The 17,397-nt window shown below is 36.7% G+C and overlaps 1 protein-coding gene across 1 annotated transcript in view; it reads left to right on the top strand.

The window, feature by feature from the left end:
* BICC1 (BicC family RNA binding protein 1) overlaps positions 1-16,574 on the top strand; it is a 74,792-nt gene extending 58,218 nt beyond the window's left edge. Inside the window, exons 10-20 of the mRNA XM_009575939.1 lie at positions 902-1,060; positions 1,449-1,645; positions 1,931-2,072; positions 3,168-3,324; positions 4,846-5,011; positions 6,373-6,412; positions 7,069-7,223; positions 9,615-9,771; positions 12,318-12,478; positions 14,790-14,889; positions 16,444-16,574. Of these exons, the coding sequence (XP_009574234.1) occupies positions 902-1,060; positions 1,449-1,645; positions 1,931-2,072; positions 3,168-3,324; positions 4,846-5,011; positions 6,373-6,412; positions 7,069-7,223; positions 9,615-9,771; positions 12,318-12,478; positions 14,790-14,889; positions 16,444-16,574 (1,565 nt within the window). The remainder of the gene's footprint in view (positions 1-901; positions 1,061-1,448; positions 1,646-1,930; positions 2,073-3,167; positions 3,325-4,845; positions 5,012-6,372; positions 6,413-7,068; positions 7,224-9,614; positions 9,772-12,317; positions 12,479-14,789; positions 14,890-16,443) is intronic.
* The last annotated feature ends 823 nt before the right edge of the window (positions 16,575-17,397 follow it).

Here is a 17,397-nt window from a genome sequence, read left to right as displayed (position 1 = left end):
TTTTATAGAAGCAACACATAGTCCAGACTGGAATTACCATTTTATTTTCAAGCTCTGCAAATACCCTATTATCGGAAATGTATAGAAAACCAAGCAGTCTCAGAAGAATTTAGAGAAAAATCTTGGCACTGGTTCTTGACACTCGGAATTCTCATGTCCCCACCGTGCTCCCTTACGATCTGCAATCCAGGAGTGCTGCATAGTTCCATGTCACATGCTTTCTTAAGGGACACACGGGGGGAAGCGTTTGTGCTATTTGACTGTGGTTTTTAATGCTGCTTTTGTTACCATTCTTGTCATGCCTGCACTTTGGGGTTGTGTTTTTACCTCTTTAGAGTGTAGTGCTGAACTGCCTTGTGAATGCGCTTACATGAAGAGCTGATTTGAGGGGATGCTTTGGGAATAAGCAATGTATTTGGGGGATGATTTGCAGTCAGTACTGAAGATGCAAAAAGGAATTGAATAGTTCTTAGTGTAGTAGTGCTTCGTTCATATGAGCTTGTAAGAAAAAGGTTATTTTCTGAAATGAAATTAAGGTTGTGAAGTGCAGTTGCTTTCTTGTTCTCTAAGTGATGCTTCTTTGAAACAAACTGACGGAAGTCTACAAAGGGATGGTGGGGCTGAGAAGCAGCCAGTGCAGACTCTTTGTTCTGACAGTAGTTAGAGTCCAGTAGAAGGACATAAGAGATGCTACAATTCTTTTTGTATATATGATTCCCAGTTTAAGAATGCTTGTTCTTGATGTTTTCTCTGTGTGAAATTAACAGCAGGTTTAATGTTAAAATTTGTTTTTAAATACCTGCTCTGCAATTTAGTGGGTTTTTGGTTTTAATCGGTACTTGTGAAAAAAATGTTTTTCTGTAAGTCTTAACTAAATATTCACTTGTATAATTTTTTGCAGGCCTTTTAGGTCCAACAGCCCTGTCAGTCAACACCTCAGCTGCTCCGAACTCTCTGTTGAATGCCCTTAATAGCTCTGTGAGTCCCTTACAGAGTCCAAGTTCAGGCACGCCTAGTCCCACATTATGGGCAACATCTCTTGCTAACACGAATGCCACAGGTTGGTAGAAGTTAAATGTAAATTAAATTAATTGTGCAAGAGTAAGTTGTTAGAATGACAACTGAAAAGTCCAGAATCATTCATTCTTTAGAGCCTTAATAATTCTTAAGTTTATCTTAACACAGATTAAATATCAAAATTTAAAGTTATAATTTAACATAAACTTATGACATGCTGTCACATGCAATATTTTGATATGTTTTATGTAGGAAACTATGTTAACCTACAAAGTAATGGTTAGATAAAGCATTATGTTTTTGGCATGCAGTTCTAATGGAAACTTTTTTAGTGATGTGTCAAAGCCACATAGAGATTTATATGAAGTTCTGTAGTTCTTGAGAAAGTTAAATGAGAAACTTAATCAGAACATGACCAAATTTTGTTACAGGTTTTTCTGCTATTCCACACCTAATGATACCGTCTACTGCCCAAGCAACTTTAACTAGTATTCTGTTGTCTGGAGTACCTAGTTATAGTCAGAACACTCCATCTCCACCACCAGGCTTGACTCCTGTTGAAGTCCATGTCAACGGCATGCAATCAGAGAGTAAAAAAGGCTCACCTTCTTTAAATGGTCATGTAAAGGTAAGTGATATTATCTCCGGAGAACCAGATCTAAACCTCTATTAAGAAGAGCTGAAAGAGGAAAAATAGCTGCATTAGTAGATTCTTAAAGCTACTAAGTTTAGGAATAGAACAGTGGTGTTTTCAAAATACAACTTAAAGATTGAAAAATGGAACATTCAAACATATTGTTCTCCTATATCAGGAATTAATTTCTTGTCCTCCTGCACAGATAGAAAAGGGAAATTCTTTCAATATTTCCTTAAGCGTAACAATCACTTGAGTGATTTTTGACAATCATTTCAGACCTCAAATATCAAGTATGCTGCACTGTCTGCCACATCACTAGGAGAAAATGTGTTGAGCACAAACCACAGTGATCCGGTAAGACAAACAAGTACTCATGGTGCCTCAGAACAAGTAGCTGCGAAGTCAAATAGTGCAGAAGGTAAAATTTTTATATTTTATTCTTTTGTCTGGTAGTGTTTGTGCAGTCTATGTACAGTTAACGAAACAAAAATGTAAATATATTGCCTGTGCATTGGTTTTGCAGCCATGTTGAAGGAAAATATCGCTGGATCTCCCAGATTTGTTGTCAAAGAAAGTAAATAGAAGTTGTAGTATCTGAGCTGTACTGTTAGTAGAAACACGTTAAGTCAACATAAATGCGCTTGTAACATTTAATTTATTCCCTCAGAGCAGAGGAAAATAACCTATGAAAATTTTAGTATGTTTTACAGCAGCTTAACTTCATTGCTTAAAACAATCTCTGCTGGTTTAAACGATGTTGTATTTTTGTTTTTTAATGAAAGGAAAGAATTAATGCCTTTGAGAAGGTTATTGCAGAAAATTATGTGTAGATCAAACCTAGATGACACTGGCAAACAGAATTTATTTGCATGTTTTATAACAACATTTCAGTTATGCTACCTTTTAGGAGCTAAAGGAACTAATGAACTGTTCCCATCGTTCTTGGAGGGAGGGAAAGCCAGTTCCGCTTCAAGCTTGAGCAAATATGTGTAAAGGTCTTGTTTCTCTTGCAAATACTGATCAACAAGGAGATGCCCTTTTTTTTAAGGGTTGTAGTTGTGGTCATTTGAAATGCTAATTTGAATAAAACGTACATTGCCCAATTAAGGTGATAAATATTTGTAAAAACATATTCTAAAGATACTGAACACTAAGTGGGGAGCTTTTATTCCAGCAAAAGTTATCTGAGCACCTGGCGAGGTTTATTAAAACTGGATATAAAATCAGATTCGTTTGAAATACTTAGTCACTTCTGATTGTCAGTCTTCAGATTTAATATTAACTAATATTACTTAAAATAATCTTTTTAAAAAGAAAATATTTCGCGTGTCTACTATATATGTGAATACTGAATTTCTGAATTCTTAACCTTGACCAATTTGTTATCCCCGAAGGTTAGAATAATTTTGTAAGAAGGAAGAGCAGGTTTTGTTCTATAGTTGTCATTCCTTCAGTAAGTTCACTAGAACATAAGAGGGTTTTTGTTTAACTATTCTCTTTATTGGTCTTGTAGGTTGCAATGATGCTTTTGTAGAAGTGGGCATGCCAAGAAGTCCATCCCATTCAGCAAATACCAGTGATCTGAAGCAGATGATGAGCTCTTCCAAACAGGCCTGTTCTAAGAGACAAACGGTTGAATTACTGCAAGGCACCAAAAACTCTCATTTACAGTAAGTTAAATGTGCAGATACAGATTAATGGAACTTACGCCATGCAAAATTCTTAACGTGTTTTTGTAGGTAGAAGGGGTGGTTCAGTCGTAAGATACTCAAAGAGCTGATTTAAATTGGGCTTGATTTTTAATCACCTCGGCCATTAATATACCCCCCAGTTTGTCTGATAATTGCAAACTTTGAATACTCTTTGCACATCCTAAGCATTTTTCTTTGGTTTGAAAAAAATAAATGCCTTTCCTCGCCCAAAAGAGTGGATTTTTTTTCAGAGTAACTTTCATTACCTATTTCTAAAGGATACATTTTTGCACTTCCTTTTTTCATTGATTGCTTTGAGAACAGTTCCTAACTGACAGCCTTTTTCCTTTTGTGTGTACTTGAGGCTGTTTTCTTCTTAGAAAAACGATATTCAGGACATAACAGCATGTTCTCAAACACTTGTCTCAATGATTTTTTTTGTTTGTTTGTTTTTTTAATGAACGAGCAGTGGAAAAGGCTCTTTTGAGTCATAATATGCCTCGGCAACACAGGTTTTGTGCTTAATGCAATGTTTTGTCCGATCTGCTTGAAGTAGTGTTTTTACTATGCCTTTTGGGAGCTGTTTATCATCACTCTTTTGAGATGCATATTTTCTCTTACCTGATTTATTTACACTGTTAAAGCTATAATATGTATTTCATTAATTCTGCTCTCGTAGTTTAGAAATCAAAGTATTCTTGCTAACCAGACCAGTTGTTTGTATGTCACTCAGTTGTTTGTATGTCACTCAGTTGTTTGTATGTCACTCAGTTGTTTGTATGTCACTCAGTTTATGTCACTCAGTTGTTTGTATGTCACTCAGTTGTTTGTATGTCACTCAGTTGTTTGTATGTCACTCAGTTGTTTGTATGTCTTGTTCTTTTTGTTGAGGATATAGTGCTCACAGTTGCCTTAGGGCATTTTTCTAGGGTAGTCCACAGCATCTAAAACATGGTCACCTTGCTTTGAAGTAAGAGTTTATGCTCTTCTAAAGTAGGCATTAAATGTGGCTGATTTTTAGAAAGAAAAGATTACATTAAGAGGCATTTTGGCATGTAGGACTGCAATTATTGAAGCTTTAAAAGCAAGTAGGACCCATGTTAACTTTCTTAGTCCCCATTATGCATCTCTCTTTTTCCTACTACTATCAATCTGTTAAAACTGCTGAGCTGCTGGCCTGAGCAAGGCTAAATGGTATGAAGTCACGCTGTGTACAGATTGCATGTGATAATTCCAGATACCAGACAGCTCAAATCTGAATCTATAAACTATGCTTCATACTTGGTAATAAAGGAAGCAGCGATACACGCTTTGTTTCACTGACAGAAGAAAAAGCTGAGACTCTGGAAATATTGCTAAAAATGCTGAGATGTTTGTGTACTGGCATTTCTTGAATTTTGCTGCCAGACTTCTCAGGGTGAAGCTCAATTATCAAAATTGCATTGAATGTGCTGCTTGTGAAAAAGAAGGCTGGAGTTAATACTGACTTTGCTCCCACAGTACTGCAGAGAGGCTGCTCTCAGATGCAGAGTTAAGTGCTTCTGAAAGTCCCATGGCTGATAAAAAGGCTCCTGGAAGTGAACGGGCAGCAGAGCGAGCAGCAGCTGCCCAGCAGAACTCTGAAAGAGCACGTCTAGCTCCGCAGCCATCATATGTAAATATGCAGGTATGTTTCCCTGAATAAACCCAAATCTAGTGCAAAACTCGATAATTGGAAAGTGAAATTACCACAGAATGCAAAGGTGACTGTTGACCAGCAGACTGACTTGCCGTTACCATTTCAGTAAAAGCATTACCCAGCAAAGTCGTTAACTCTTTCAACTAAAGAGTGGGTTGTCAACTAGAAGTCTTGAAGACAAAAAAGCCCTTATGCTTCTGTTGAATAAGAAAAATTTAAGTACAGAGTAAATTGCATGGCTATATTAGTCTACACAAGCATCATTTGTGTGTAAAAAATCTTATATCATTGCTTTGAGAAGAGGGAATTATATATACAAAATTATATATACAACTTTTCATAAGCAGAGTCAACACAATATTTTTCTATAGCTTCAGGTTCATATACAGGAGGATTTACTGGAGTAACTACACTGGTTTTGCTTTACAAATATGGATCTGTACATATACTCCTTTTTTTTTCTTGTACTGTTCCTACTCTGTTAACTACAGCCTACTACTATACTATAAAATACTTCCGTGTTATTGCAAATCTCCCCAAAGAGAGAGACCCCTTTGACTGTTTGTCAAGCTGTAGTAACAGAGTAGTTTTCAGTATAGATCTATCAGTGTGGGCATAACTAGACTGCATGGAGTAGTGGAACAAGATTAAGGTTAGTGTTTTGCAGCTGTTTTCCTTATCAGAGCTCTAGTTATTTAAAGTAGTGAATTTAACGCTACATTTTTATAGTTTTGTGCATATGCTTAAACTTGCTAATCCATAATTCAAAGAAATGTAACTTAGTTAACCAGGAGTATTTAAATTTCAAATCTTCCATTGTCATAGGTAGTGCAAATACAAGGTTTTTTTAATTCTCTCAAAACTGAAGTTCTTTTTCTTTCAGAGGATGAGTGTATGGAGATGAACTGAACTTGAAAGAAGATTACTAAAAATAACTGTGGTGCCTAGATTTGCTGTCTAAGATATATATTATCTTTTTTGTGCTGTTGAGGAATGTTTTAAATGCTAAGAACAGATGATTAAGGAAGAGCAACTATGCTTGAAAAAATGTCTTATTTAAAAAAAAAAAAAAAAAAATCTGCCTAAACAGTTTGTAAATACTGCTGCAGCCTCACTCAAATGGATATCAGATAGTTACTTAAAATCTTTGTTATCTATGTTTGAGTGAACGTTTTAAGTAACTAAGGCTCTAACTGGACTACTTTCAAATTATTGTGGAGTACTTCAGGTTTCTCCTAGATGTATTCACTGGCCACTTTCAAAACCTTTGTTTTTACAAAGAGCTGAGTACTGGAATGAGGTTTAGTTAGAATGGCAATTAAGCTATCTTCTGCATGTTTAATTTTTAGGCATTTGACTATGAACAGAAGAAGCTACTAGCAACCAAAGGTATGTGGATAAACAGTGACTTCTGAAAAGTTTGTTAGTAAATGGCTGAAAGAATTTTCTGAAGTTTCAGTTTTGTAATTTAAAGCTGATAGTGAAACATTTGTATATTGATTTCCATGTTCCAAAAGTTTCCTAATACCAACATAGTATAAAATACAGTTTAAACAACTTGCAGGTGGGATATTCTGTGTGTGAATATATCCATATGCAAATGTCCATGTTGTTTTCAGAGACCTCACAGCTGTAATACTTGTTTTTATTTGGATGCAAATTAAACTTTAAGATGTTTGTCATATTGGCAAAGTTGCTCCTTATTTCAGGGATAAATTAAGTTACAAAATAGATAAGGGACTTAACCATGTCTTTGACCCTGTTAAATATAAACCAAATACCGCCACACCAAAAGAAACCAGAAACCGTTCTTTTTGAAACAGGTATGATTCTTTTGGCTTCCTTGCAGCCCTATGGGGCTTAACTATCTTCTGACAGAGTAAATTGCCTTAAGGAAGGGTAGGATTCAAGCTGTGTAGCAAGTGGAGGTGTCTAGAATTTACTTTTGGTGGGTTGAAGTCTATTAGCATACATGACTTCAGGGTTATCATCTCAGTACCTGTACTAAGGTTGAGATTTACTAATTTGTCTCTGTATTTTTTCAGCTATGTTAAAGAAGCCAGTTGTAACAGAAGTGAGAACTCCAACAAACACTTGGAGTGGTTTGGGGTTCTCTAAATCTATGCCTGCAGAAACTATCAAGGAACTAAGAAGAGCGAATCATGTATCGTACAAGCCATCTATGACAACTACGTATGAGGTATAAAAAACTAATGTAATGGAAGTTTTATTTCTAGTGAATGATCCAGTTGTTTCTTTTGAGAAACGTCTGTAATTTTTGTAAAAAAATCTTGTGGATAAGATTTTAGCTTTCCTCTTAGGGTTCTAAATATTTTTTTTAATTGTGAAAAATGTTTCTTACATAAATATTAAGGCATATGGAATACATTCGGCACAACATCCAAAATTATATCCGCTTTATAAATCTTATTCTAGCTTTATAGAAGTCTGCTCCTGAAAATATATTTGTTTAAAGAAACTTAAAACAACTTATGGGACCAAATATCTCAATAGTTGTAGACAAGTGGTAGTAATTTTGTAACCTAATTAAAGCAGTGTGTATATAACAGATAAACTATATAATGTGAATCACTGCATGGTGGAGCAGAATGTTAGAACAAGAAATGGCTGCAGCTCATCTTATCTTCCGTTGACAAAGCTGTGGAACTGGAAGAGCTTGCTCTATTTGCACTATTCACTGGGCCCAGAAATTTCCCAGGGAGAAAGCAGCCGTAGGGTCCAGCGAGTCTCTTCAGAGTTCCACCATGGGAATCTTGCAGGGAATTATGTTCCTTTCTTTTCAAAGGTGTTCTGAAGTTGCTTTTTAGTGTGTTTCCTCGCTGTAATCTTTCCCAACTTCCATAGAAACACCTTTTTCTTTATCTCTGTCTTACTTATATAAAATGTAAATGGTATGTTTCTTCAGGACTGGGACTTCAGACAGCTCTTCTCTGGGATATACCTATCTTTTAATGCAAAAGAAATATTTAACCATGGTAAAAATGTGCCTTGGTGTTCCCCACTTGACGTGTGAACTTTTTGTCATTCAACCACGTGTAATAGGTTTGGATAGACATAATTACCTTGCAGTAGTAACTAGGGGGAGAGAAAAAGCTACAACCAAAATCTGTGAAATTTTTTTTTTTACATACTTTTCTATACTGATTGAGCTGGGGTTTTTCCCCAAAGCATGATGCTCTGCTAAAAGTCTCTAAGCAGGCATGTCATTCTAAGCACGAGCACTGCATCTTAGTCACTCAGAGTCTGCCCATGTGCAAACCACAGGCTCAGCTCTTTCCAGAGAAATGATAGTGCGCTAGGACTCCTGTTTCCATTGTTTGGTATGAGCTATTGTGGAAACATCTGGGGAAGCTAAAAAACTTGGATTCTTTGTATCCTCCTTCAATTTAGCAGTCTTCAACATCATTGGTATTAGAGGCAGTACCGCCACACTTCCTCCATGCACTTTTGATGAGAGTCATGTATTGAAGTCTTTGAACAGACGTAGTGGTGGTATTATAGTCTAATGTCTGGGAAGTTAATTTGCAAAATAAGCTCACCAAACATATTTCATCTTCACTGTGATATTTTACTTTGCATTCGGTTTTCCAGAAACATTGGATGACATCTTTTTTACTTCAGAACTTTTAGCCATCACTATGATCTAACATAATGTAGAGGCCCTGTCTCTTCTTGCTTTTCTCTAAGACTTGAAGTCAATTCCTGCTTTTCTCCATTTGTTGAGTCATACTAACCATAGCTCACACCTTCCCGATTTTGCCCGTGACAAAGAGCTTTTGCCTTTTTTTCTTCAGTAGTGTCAATTTTCCTGAATAATAGAAGAGATTGCTGCCTCCTAAGTTGTGCTTTTCAATTGGAATTTGATGTATGTGTATAGAATTAAATTGTTCGTTTGGTTCCACAATTTTTAGTTTATGTAAGTGTGTGGTATCAATAATGTCCATCTCTTTTTGGGTACATCCCCACCCAATTCCATAGTTAACTGCTGCTTTCAGGGAATATTGTAGCCTTATTTTGGAACATTCTGACCCACAGTGATGAAAGTTTGATAATTAGTACTTTACAGGAATATGAAAATCTATTTAAAAAAAAAAAAAAATCTGCAAATTCACAAACCATTGCAGAATTGTTGTTGTATTGTGTAGCATATTGGTGACAAGTATTGTGTGCTTGATCCACTTATCTTCAGATAGATGTTCTGTTATGTTCTCTTCCCTGTGAAGGGATATAGTCGATAGACTGCTTTGTCTAGAATTTGTGTGGGAATTTGATACCGAGGAACGTTTTGGCAACAAACTTGGAAATACCGAGCAATTTATTTTGAAGCATGGTCTTTAAATAACTTCTGCTTAAAATCTGTAAACTGCATATGTTTTAAGAACACCTGCTGTTTTTCTGTCCAGTTTGCAATTATTTGACTATTGATCAACTGCCAAAGGAATATTTGCAAGCATTAAAAGCTGTTTTTTGGTTTGGTTTTGTTTTTTCAAACTGAGCTGCTTCAAAGAGAACATCTGAGTCACAATGAAACTTCTGTTTTCTGCCCAAATTTTCTTTTTTTGATTTGCAGGGTTCATCAATGTCTCTCTCACGGTCCAACAGTCGGGAGCACCTGGGAAGTGGCAGTGAATCTGATAACTGGAGAGACCGTAATGGGCTTGGACCCACAGCTCATAATGAATTTGTCTCCTCAATTGGCAGCCCCAAACGGAAACAAAATAAGTCAGGTTAATAATTTCTTAAGATCTGATTTAAAAAAAAAAAAAAAACATATTGATATCAATGAATATTTATTTTAATATAAATGTTTCCTGACATCACTAAGGATTTAAATTACTGGTACCTGTAAGGTAAACTTATTTTACAAATTGAAAAGTGAAAGCATATGCAAGATTGTGTAACATGATATACGAATAATGATCCAAAAGGAAAACTTTTGAGGAAATTTTTTAAATGCAAGACATTCTTGCTGAAAGCTCTTTGCTGTCTTGGAAGGGGTTTTTCAAGGTGTATTGAAAACAGACCTATATAAAAGCTTATTTCTAGACTACTATTGTTCTGCTCTGTTATCGATGCAACAACAACAGCCAGGTATTCATTGGGCTATTTGCTCGCTGGTGGAGAAGTCATAATCTGTGCTGATCTTGAATTTTAAAGCATGATTCTCTTTATGGTTATAAAATAAGACTGTCCATATGTTTGGCATGGCTTAGCACATGATTTTAAACACTGATTTTTGTGGATACAGGCTGTAAATTTTGTAATTACTTTTTAAACAATGTTTAAAACTTATAAATTAAAATTTTACTTCAGTTGAACTCTTTGAAACTTAATTTCATTTTTTTTAATAACGTAATACATGCCTTTCTGAAAGAGTGAAAAATGGAGGTGGAGAATACTGGTCCATACTAACTAACTGCATTATAGGGAAATAACTACTATGGCTGGTTTTACTTTCTTTTGTTGCATTTTTCTTATAAAGGTGAATAAAACCTAAATCCCAGATTAACTACAAAGTACACAGATAGTAAAAGTTGGACATACTAAGAAAAGATAGTTTCAATTAGAGAAAATATTCATGGTTGGTATACTTGTAATTATTTATGATTTTAAAAAGCACGTTAGTTCAGCTGTGAATGTCTGCATACCATATTCTAAGTACTCACAGAACAAGAGAGATGAAAATTTTACCTTTGAAATCAAGCCATTGATGTTTCCAAGTTAATTGGACAAAAATGGAAGCTCTAGGTTAATCAAAATAAATAAGGATTAAAAATCTAATTACATATGCATTAGAAGAAAATTAGAAACATGAATACATTGGTAGTGAGGGAAACTGTTCTATAGCAGCTGTAGCTTTCCCAGAGAATGAAATGTGTGAAGGAGGGAGGAAAGAAATAGTTATGAGTTGGCTGAACAAATGTATTTACCTTAATGTATGGGTGCCAGAGTACTAAAATGTAAGTCTTCATTGACACAATTGCATAGTAGTGTTGAATTTCTTCTTTTTTTTCTCCTGACTGCACCAGTAAGAAGTATTTCTTAATACTCAGTTTTCATCTGCCCTGCGTGTAGGATCATGAGTTTCTGTTTGAGTATTTTTAGTGTTATCTTACTCTGATAGTGAAGAAATTGAGGCACCACCTTTTAAAGTCTAAAAAATCAACTTAGTTGTTGCTTCATTTGTCAAATTTAATGTTCACATTTTCAACATTGAACGGTTTACTGTATTTTAAAACTCTCTTTTCCAAAATAGAGCTGAGGTTGATAGAAATTCTCCAAACTCTGTAAATCCGATCCCAAGTGCTTCTAACTAGTCTGTGCCCAGAAAATAAGAAATGTAGCATAGCCAGTTGTGAAAAATTGTGGTTTTCATATCCTATTGGCATTCTATAATGGAGGCCATAGCATAAGTCTCTGGGACAATCTTAATTTTACTCACCTGGAAAAGTATCCTTTACCTCCTGCAAGCCTCTTATGCATTCACTGTTCTTCTCTGTGTCTGTAACAAGGGAGGGAGCACTCACAATGGCCCCATTTACACAAATGCCTGATGCACTCCCTGGGAGCTATCCTTTTCTTATGCAGCATGAGGAAAAATAATTATAAACTATGTGATTACATACTATCAGTATGCACACACAGAGGAACGGGATTGCACTGCTAAATTGGCTTTCTTGCGTTTTGGAAGAACCTCACCCTGGAAACTTTTCTTTAAATATACACCTTTTTGGAATGTAATTTAAAATTGTACAGGGAGTGTTTTTCCAGTTTTAGTCTTTTAGAAAACTATTGCATTTATTTTTTTTGTCTGTATTGTACTGAAATAATAGCCAAATCATGTGGCTACTAGGTAGTTTCTTTACCAGGAATTGCTCCAGCATTCCGATCCAGACCAAAAGGGGCTGGTTGCATTTGTGTGCAATGGTGTTTTCGAAAATATTGACTGGAGAAAAGAGGAGAGGGCTTAGAAGGAGGAAGAGCAATGGGGTCTTGCAGCTCTTTCCCCTGTATGAGTTCCTGACTTGTATCCATGTGACAGTTCACATAATGTGATTTTATTCTTTCTGTAGAAAACAAACACTGGAACTTAATTAACAAAAAAATTGCCTTATGTTGTTCATTATCTCAGGCAACTGAGAGGCTTTTTGTGCCAAATAATAAAGATTTAAGTATTTTGTTCATTTAATGATGTAATTGAATATAACGTTGATATGACAGAAAATTGTGCACTTCTGTGACATGACTAAAACATGCACTTCTTCCCTTTTAGCTGAACACTATCTCAGTAGCAGTAATTACATGGACTGCATTTCCTCGCTGACAGGAAGCAATGGCTGTAACCTGAACAGTTTGTTCAAGGGATCTGATCTGCCTGAGCTGTTCAGCAAACTTGGTTTGGGCAAATACACAGATGTATTCCAACAGCAAGAGGTTAGTATTCCTTTGAAAGACGCTTTTGTGTTTGTAGCGTGTTTTCCAGCAGTAGTTGTTCTGTCTCTTGACCAAAGCCACTAAGAAGTCTCACTTTGTGACAGGATTTTCATGAGCTGTTCTTTCAAAGCTGTATCACACGTCTTTCAATTTCCAGATAGCCAGCCTGGACGCTTGACCTGCACCTTTGATTTATACTTAACAAAGAATTAAACTACGGTTTGGTTTTTGGGGTTTTTTTGGTTGGTTGGTTGGTTTTTCTCCCCTGTTCAAGGAAGTTTAAACCTTGGCTTCTACTTGTAAACTAGGATGCTAACTAGAATTTAATAGCTTTCGGTCAACTTCATGTATAGGTTATGGAAATCCAGTCTGCATTCAGTAGTAACGTCTTGTCTTGGCCAATGCTGGGGTCACATATATTCATCCCTCGCCTCTTCCCCTGTGTGCCAGTTGAGTTCCTTTGATCCACTCCCAACAGAGAGATATGGTCAGTCATCTCTGAGCTTTCCATTTCCACACCAACTAATCTCAGTTCAGTCCAAGTCGTAGTATTTCATGTCTGTAGGATCCTATATAGGTAGAGTCAGCTTGGTTATCTGCAGATAGTTTATTCTGGTGACAGATCTAACTGTGTCACAAAAGTACAGTGAGCCCAGCTGCAAGACTTACTGGCTTAGGCATAGAGCCCCTGAGCTTGTCCTGAAAATGCTGTAGTTGTATGTGGGAAGTTGTATGTTTCACACCGCTGGAATTGGGTGTACTAGGGAGCAAAACAGATGTCCGTGTGGGTTGTGTCAGTACCTCATGTGGTACAGGGGAAGGACCACAGTTGAATTTGGCATCTTCCTGTCTTCTGGACCCATATGTCCGCTTTGCATCTCTATCAGCAGTGAGGTCTGCACCAGTGGCTGGTCTCGGATTTGCACCTGCATGTTTTCTTCTAACAGAACACACAAAGTGGGTTTTTGCACAGATTGCCATGTCATTAAAAGAACCGTGCATGTGTTCATGAAGAACAAACTCCAAGAGGACCTTCCATTCATGTTGCATGAATTGCTCTGGTGTGCCAATAATTTAGCTTCAGATTTGCTTCCACGAGAGGAAAACTGCACACACAAGGGGCACGTTGAAGTGCATACTGCACTATTCCAAGGGTAGACATGAGGCAAATTTGTACCTTCTCCTATGCACCAAGTCACTCATGTATATGCACTCACAGAATCGTCCTGAGTCCACTGAAGTTATTGCTGCTGTCTCAGCCCGGGGGTAGCTGGATCTGGTGTGTTTCCTGCCAGCATTTCTTGTTTCTCTCTAATCATGCTGCTTAAGTGCTGTGGGGGAATTTTATTCCTGTGCAGTACTGAACAAAAGTGCTTAGGAACTGACTGCACCTGAGCTAATGAACTCTTTTTTGGGTTGCAAAGCACTGGCAGTTGTGGGATAGACACCGCCATGGGTTTGCCTGCAACGAGTCTGAAAGTGGCAAGGTCAATCCTCAATCTGAGCCAATAAATAGAGCTGTGCCTCAATTAATTCTGTGTACAGTTCCGCAGATGTATCTCCTCTGTACTCCCCTGCATGTTCCATAATACCCATATTATCCAGTCATTAATCCTTTCCTATTAGCTTAGTCACTCTTCTAAAAAGCAGAGATGGCTGTGTTGGTTTCTAACACTAAAGATGGCTTTTGTTTGACAGGTGGGTTTTTGTTTTGGTTTTTCTTACCTCAAGTTGCTGATTAGGTGTGAGAGGAGCCAAGTAGTTTGGCCAGAGTGAAAACTAAACAATTTTCCACTAAGTTTCTGTGAATTGTATTGGGAGAAAAAAACCCACAAACATACATGGTTGCACACACTTTGGAATGCTGTGAAATACTCAGTGCTTTAACTCAAGCGCGTCACCAGTAGTTGGGAAATCATCCTCTGCTAACCTAGTATAGTCTGAAGCACCTACCATATCTACAGACACATATACGTGGCTATTCCCAAGTACATTGTAGCAATTGTCGTAAATACTCAGAATCTCAAGAGTCACAAATAAATAAGATCAATTGATCTTCTGTGCTTTTCTAAAACTACTCGCTTTTTAGTTTCTCTTTATCAGAAATGCAGAGTAGCGAATTAAGCAACTGTGTGAAGAAGCCATTGGAAAGCAATGGTTGCTCTTTACATGCAAAGAATAGGTTGGCAGAGTAACTGTAAAATGGGGTAGGAAAAAAAAAATTGTGAAGCTATTCTGAACCACGTTTATGGCTTAATACTTTTGGGGAGAGACTTGTTTTGCATAATTTTCATATTTATTTTTACTCTAGATTGATCTGCAGACATTCCTTACTCTTACTGATCAAGATTTGAAAGAGTTAGGAATTACCACTTTTGGTGCCAGAAGAAAAATGCTGCTTGCAATCTCAGGTAAATAACACAGATTATCATTTGTTGATTTTAAGTATTGTTTGTATTCTTCTCACTTGAGTTGTGTGTTTATAGTTGACAAAGGATCTAGGAAAGACTGAAAAGTAACAATATAGTCCGCAGAGGTCATACTGGCTTGCCCTCATCAGAAGGCACTTAAAACCAGGCTTTATAGAGCTTTCACATTACCCAATAAGATTTCAGTTGCATAGTCCTGTGTCCCCTTGTAAAGTTGGAGCTTGCTAGAAAGTTGGTTTCACAGCAGATGTGAACTTTGTTTTATGCCCCAAAACTGTGGGTCATTGAAGCTCTGGGATTACAGGCTCTGCAGAGTCTGAACGACACTACATACCGGTCGGAACTGGCATTTTCATGCTTTTGGTTCCCTGTCCTCCACTTGATTAGCAGAGCAGTCACCCTACTGGGAAAAACTGCCTGGTTTTGGGGGGGCTTTGTTTTTGGTTTGGTTTTTTGTTTGGATTTTGTTTGGTTTTTTCCCCCCAAGGCCAGTTGTTTCTGCAAAATGTGTAGGTTTGAAAAGAAACATGTAACTCTCATTTGGAATTTTTCCAACCCACTTTAATTAAAAGGTTGTCTTGTACCCCACATGCAGAAAGATGAAGGCCAAATGTAATTTCTTACAATGTGTTGTAGTATATAATGCCTAACAGATTTTTTTCTAGTTGTAATAAATAGCATGAGATTTCATATTATATTGTCTAGGCAATGAATCTGTATTAGAGGAAGAGTTTTCTTCAGATGCTTCATTTTAACACTAGATCATTTTTCTCCCGATTTGCATCTCTTCTACTGATGCCATTAATGAATGTTTTCTATGAATTTTAAATGGTGGCATAGAGAGGATAAAAATGCAATGTACTTAGTTCAATAGCAGTCATGAAAATCTATGTAATCTTTCAGTGATTTGTATCTATCATGGAGTTTGTTTACAAGAATAGAAAAGTGGGGAAAAGAAAAACATTTTGGATGAGCATTTGCTAATACAAGCTTAGGGTGCATGTTTGAATGAGAGGTGAGCATCTGTTTTTTCTAAAAGTCCTTACTAAAATATTGCTTCAGTGTTGTGTTTAAAATAAAGAATTGTGCATTGAGAAATTATAAAGTTGCTAATAAGCTTTTCTGTCATCTCAGTTTACAGTGCATGGTTGTGCTGCAGCCGTACATTCTGTGCGCATGTACCTTCAGGCATATTGCAGCCTTTGAGTATTATAACAGAACCTTTTGAAAGTGTTTCAGCTATGTCAATTTGATCTAAATCAATATTGCAAAATATTACCTACTCTGCGCTGTATCAGTGCCAATAAGAATTGCACCATATAGATGCCTGAGTCCCAAGCAGCCTCTGAGTTTTAACCTGGTACTCCTACTATCCTGTTGAACTGTGAAATTGAAGGAGTACCTCAGACATTTTCAGTTCATACTGTTCTGTCTAAAATATTTTGTTTGCTTAAATAGAAGTTTTGCTTTTTGTTTAGATCAAAATATGAAAATTAATTTCTGATGAGAGATTTTTTTTTTGTGTGACCTTTATAGAACTGAATAAAAACCGAAGAAAGCTCTTTGACCCATCAAACATACGTGCCTCATTCCTGGAAGGTGGAGCTAGTGGAAGACTGCCACGTCAATATCATTCAGACATTGCTAGTGTTAGCGGTCGCTGGTAGCAGCAAGTTGTGGCTCAGAAAGTCAGCTGTAAAGATGGACATGGCAATCCTGTGGACAGCCTTCACTGCACACCACCCTCTGCACTTTGGGAGTTTGGGTGTCAAGGACCAAAGCATTTTGTCTGCACAATACTGTGCCAAAAAAAGGAGAGAACACATTTTGTCTGTTGTCTTTCAAAACACCAAATGTGGGTTACGATTTACTCGTGTAGATTGGACAGAATTTGCAATAGTAATAATATAGGGTTCTTTGTTTAGTATTTTATTACCTATAACTATAATGTATGCACTGAATTTTTACTTTGTTGAATGAAGGAAGAATGAAGAGCTGGGATGCCAGAGAGCATAGATTTTGGTTTTATCAAGATGGATTTTTCTGGTACTGCTTAAAATAATTATTGAGGTCTTTCTGCACTTTACATGTTCTGATTTCTTGTCCTGTGGAAATTTCTCTTTCATTTCCATGTCGATTTTTATATTGGCACTAATCAAATTTTTTTCAGGTGTTCCTGCATTAAGTCACATCTCACTATAATGGTACTAGAAACCGGTTCTTACACAGATTTTTCCCTCTCTCTGTCTCCCCGGTAGTTATCTGAAGAGATTGTTCCAAAATCAAGCCACTTGGTAGTGGACCAGTCCTATTATGCTCTTATGAAGCAGTCTAACGCTGCTTGCAATAATACTCACTCACTGTAACAGATGCAATGAAAGACCAAAATGGACCTTGCAATATTAACCCTTTGCAGTCATCATATTTAACTGCTGCCTGTTATGCTAAAACTGTTTTTAATGGTTGTCTCAAAGCAAAGGGCTATTTTTA

The sequence above is a fragment of the Fulmarus glacialis genome, unplaced genomic scaffold (genome assembly GCF_000690835.1).
Source record: "Fulmarus glacialis isolate BGI_N327 unplaced genomic scaffold, ASM69083v1 scaffold40174, whole genome shotgun sequence".
NCBI classification, from domain to species: Eukaryota; Metazoa; Chordata; class Aves; order Procellariiformes; family Procellariidae; genus Fulmarus; species Fulmarus glacialis.
The sequence above is the reverse complement of the archived record's forward strand: the minus strand, read 5'-3'. Positions and strand labels throughout refer to the sequence as shown.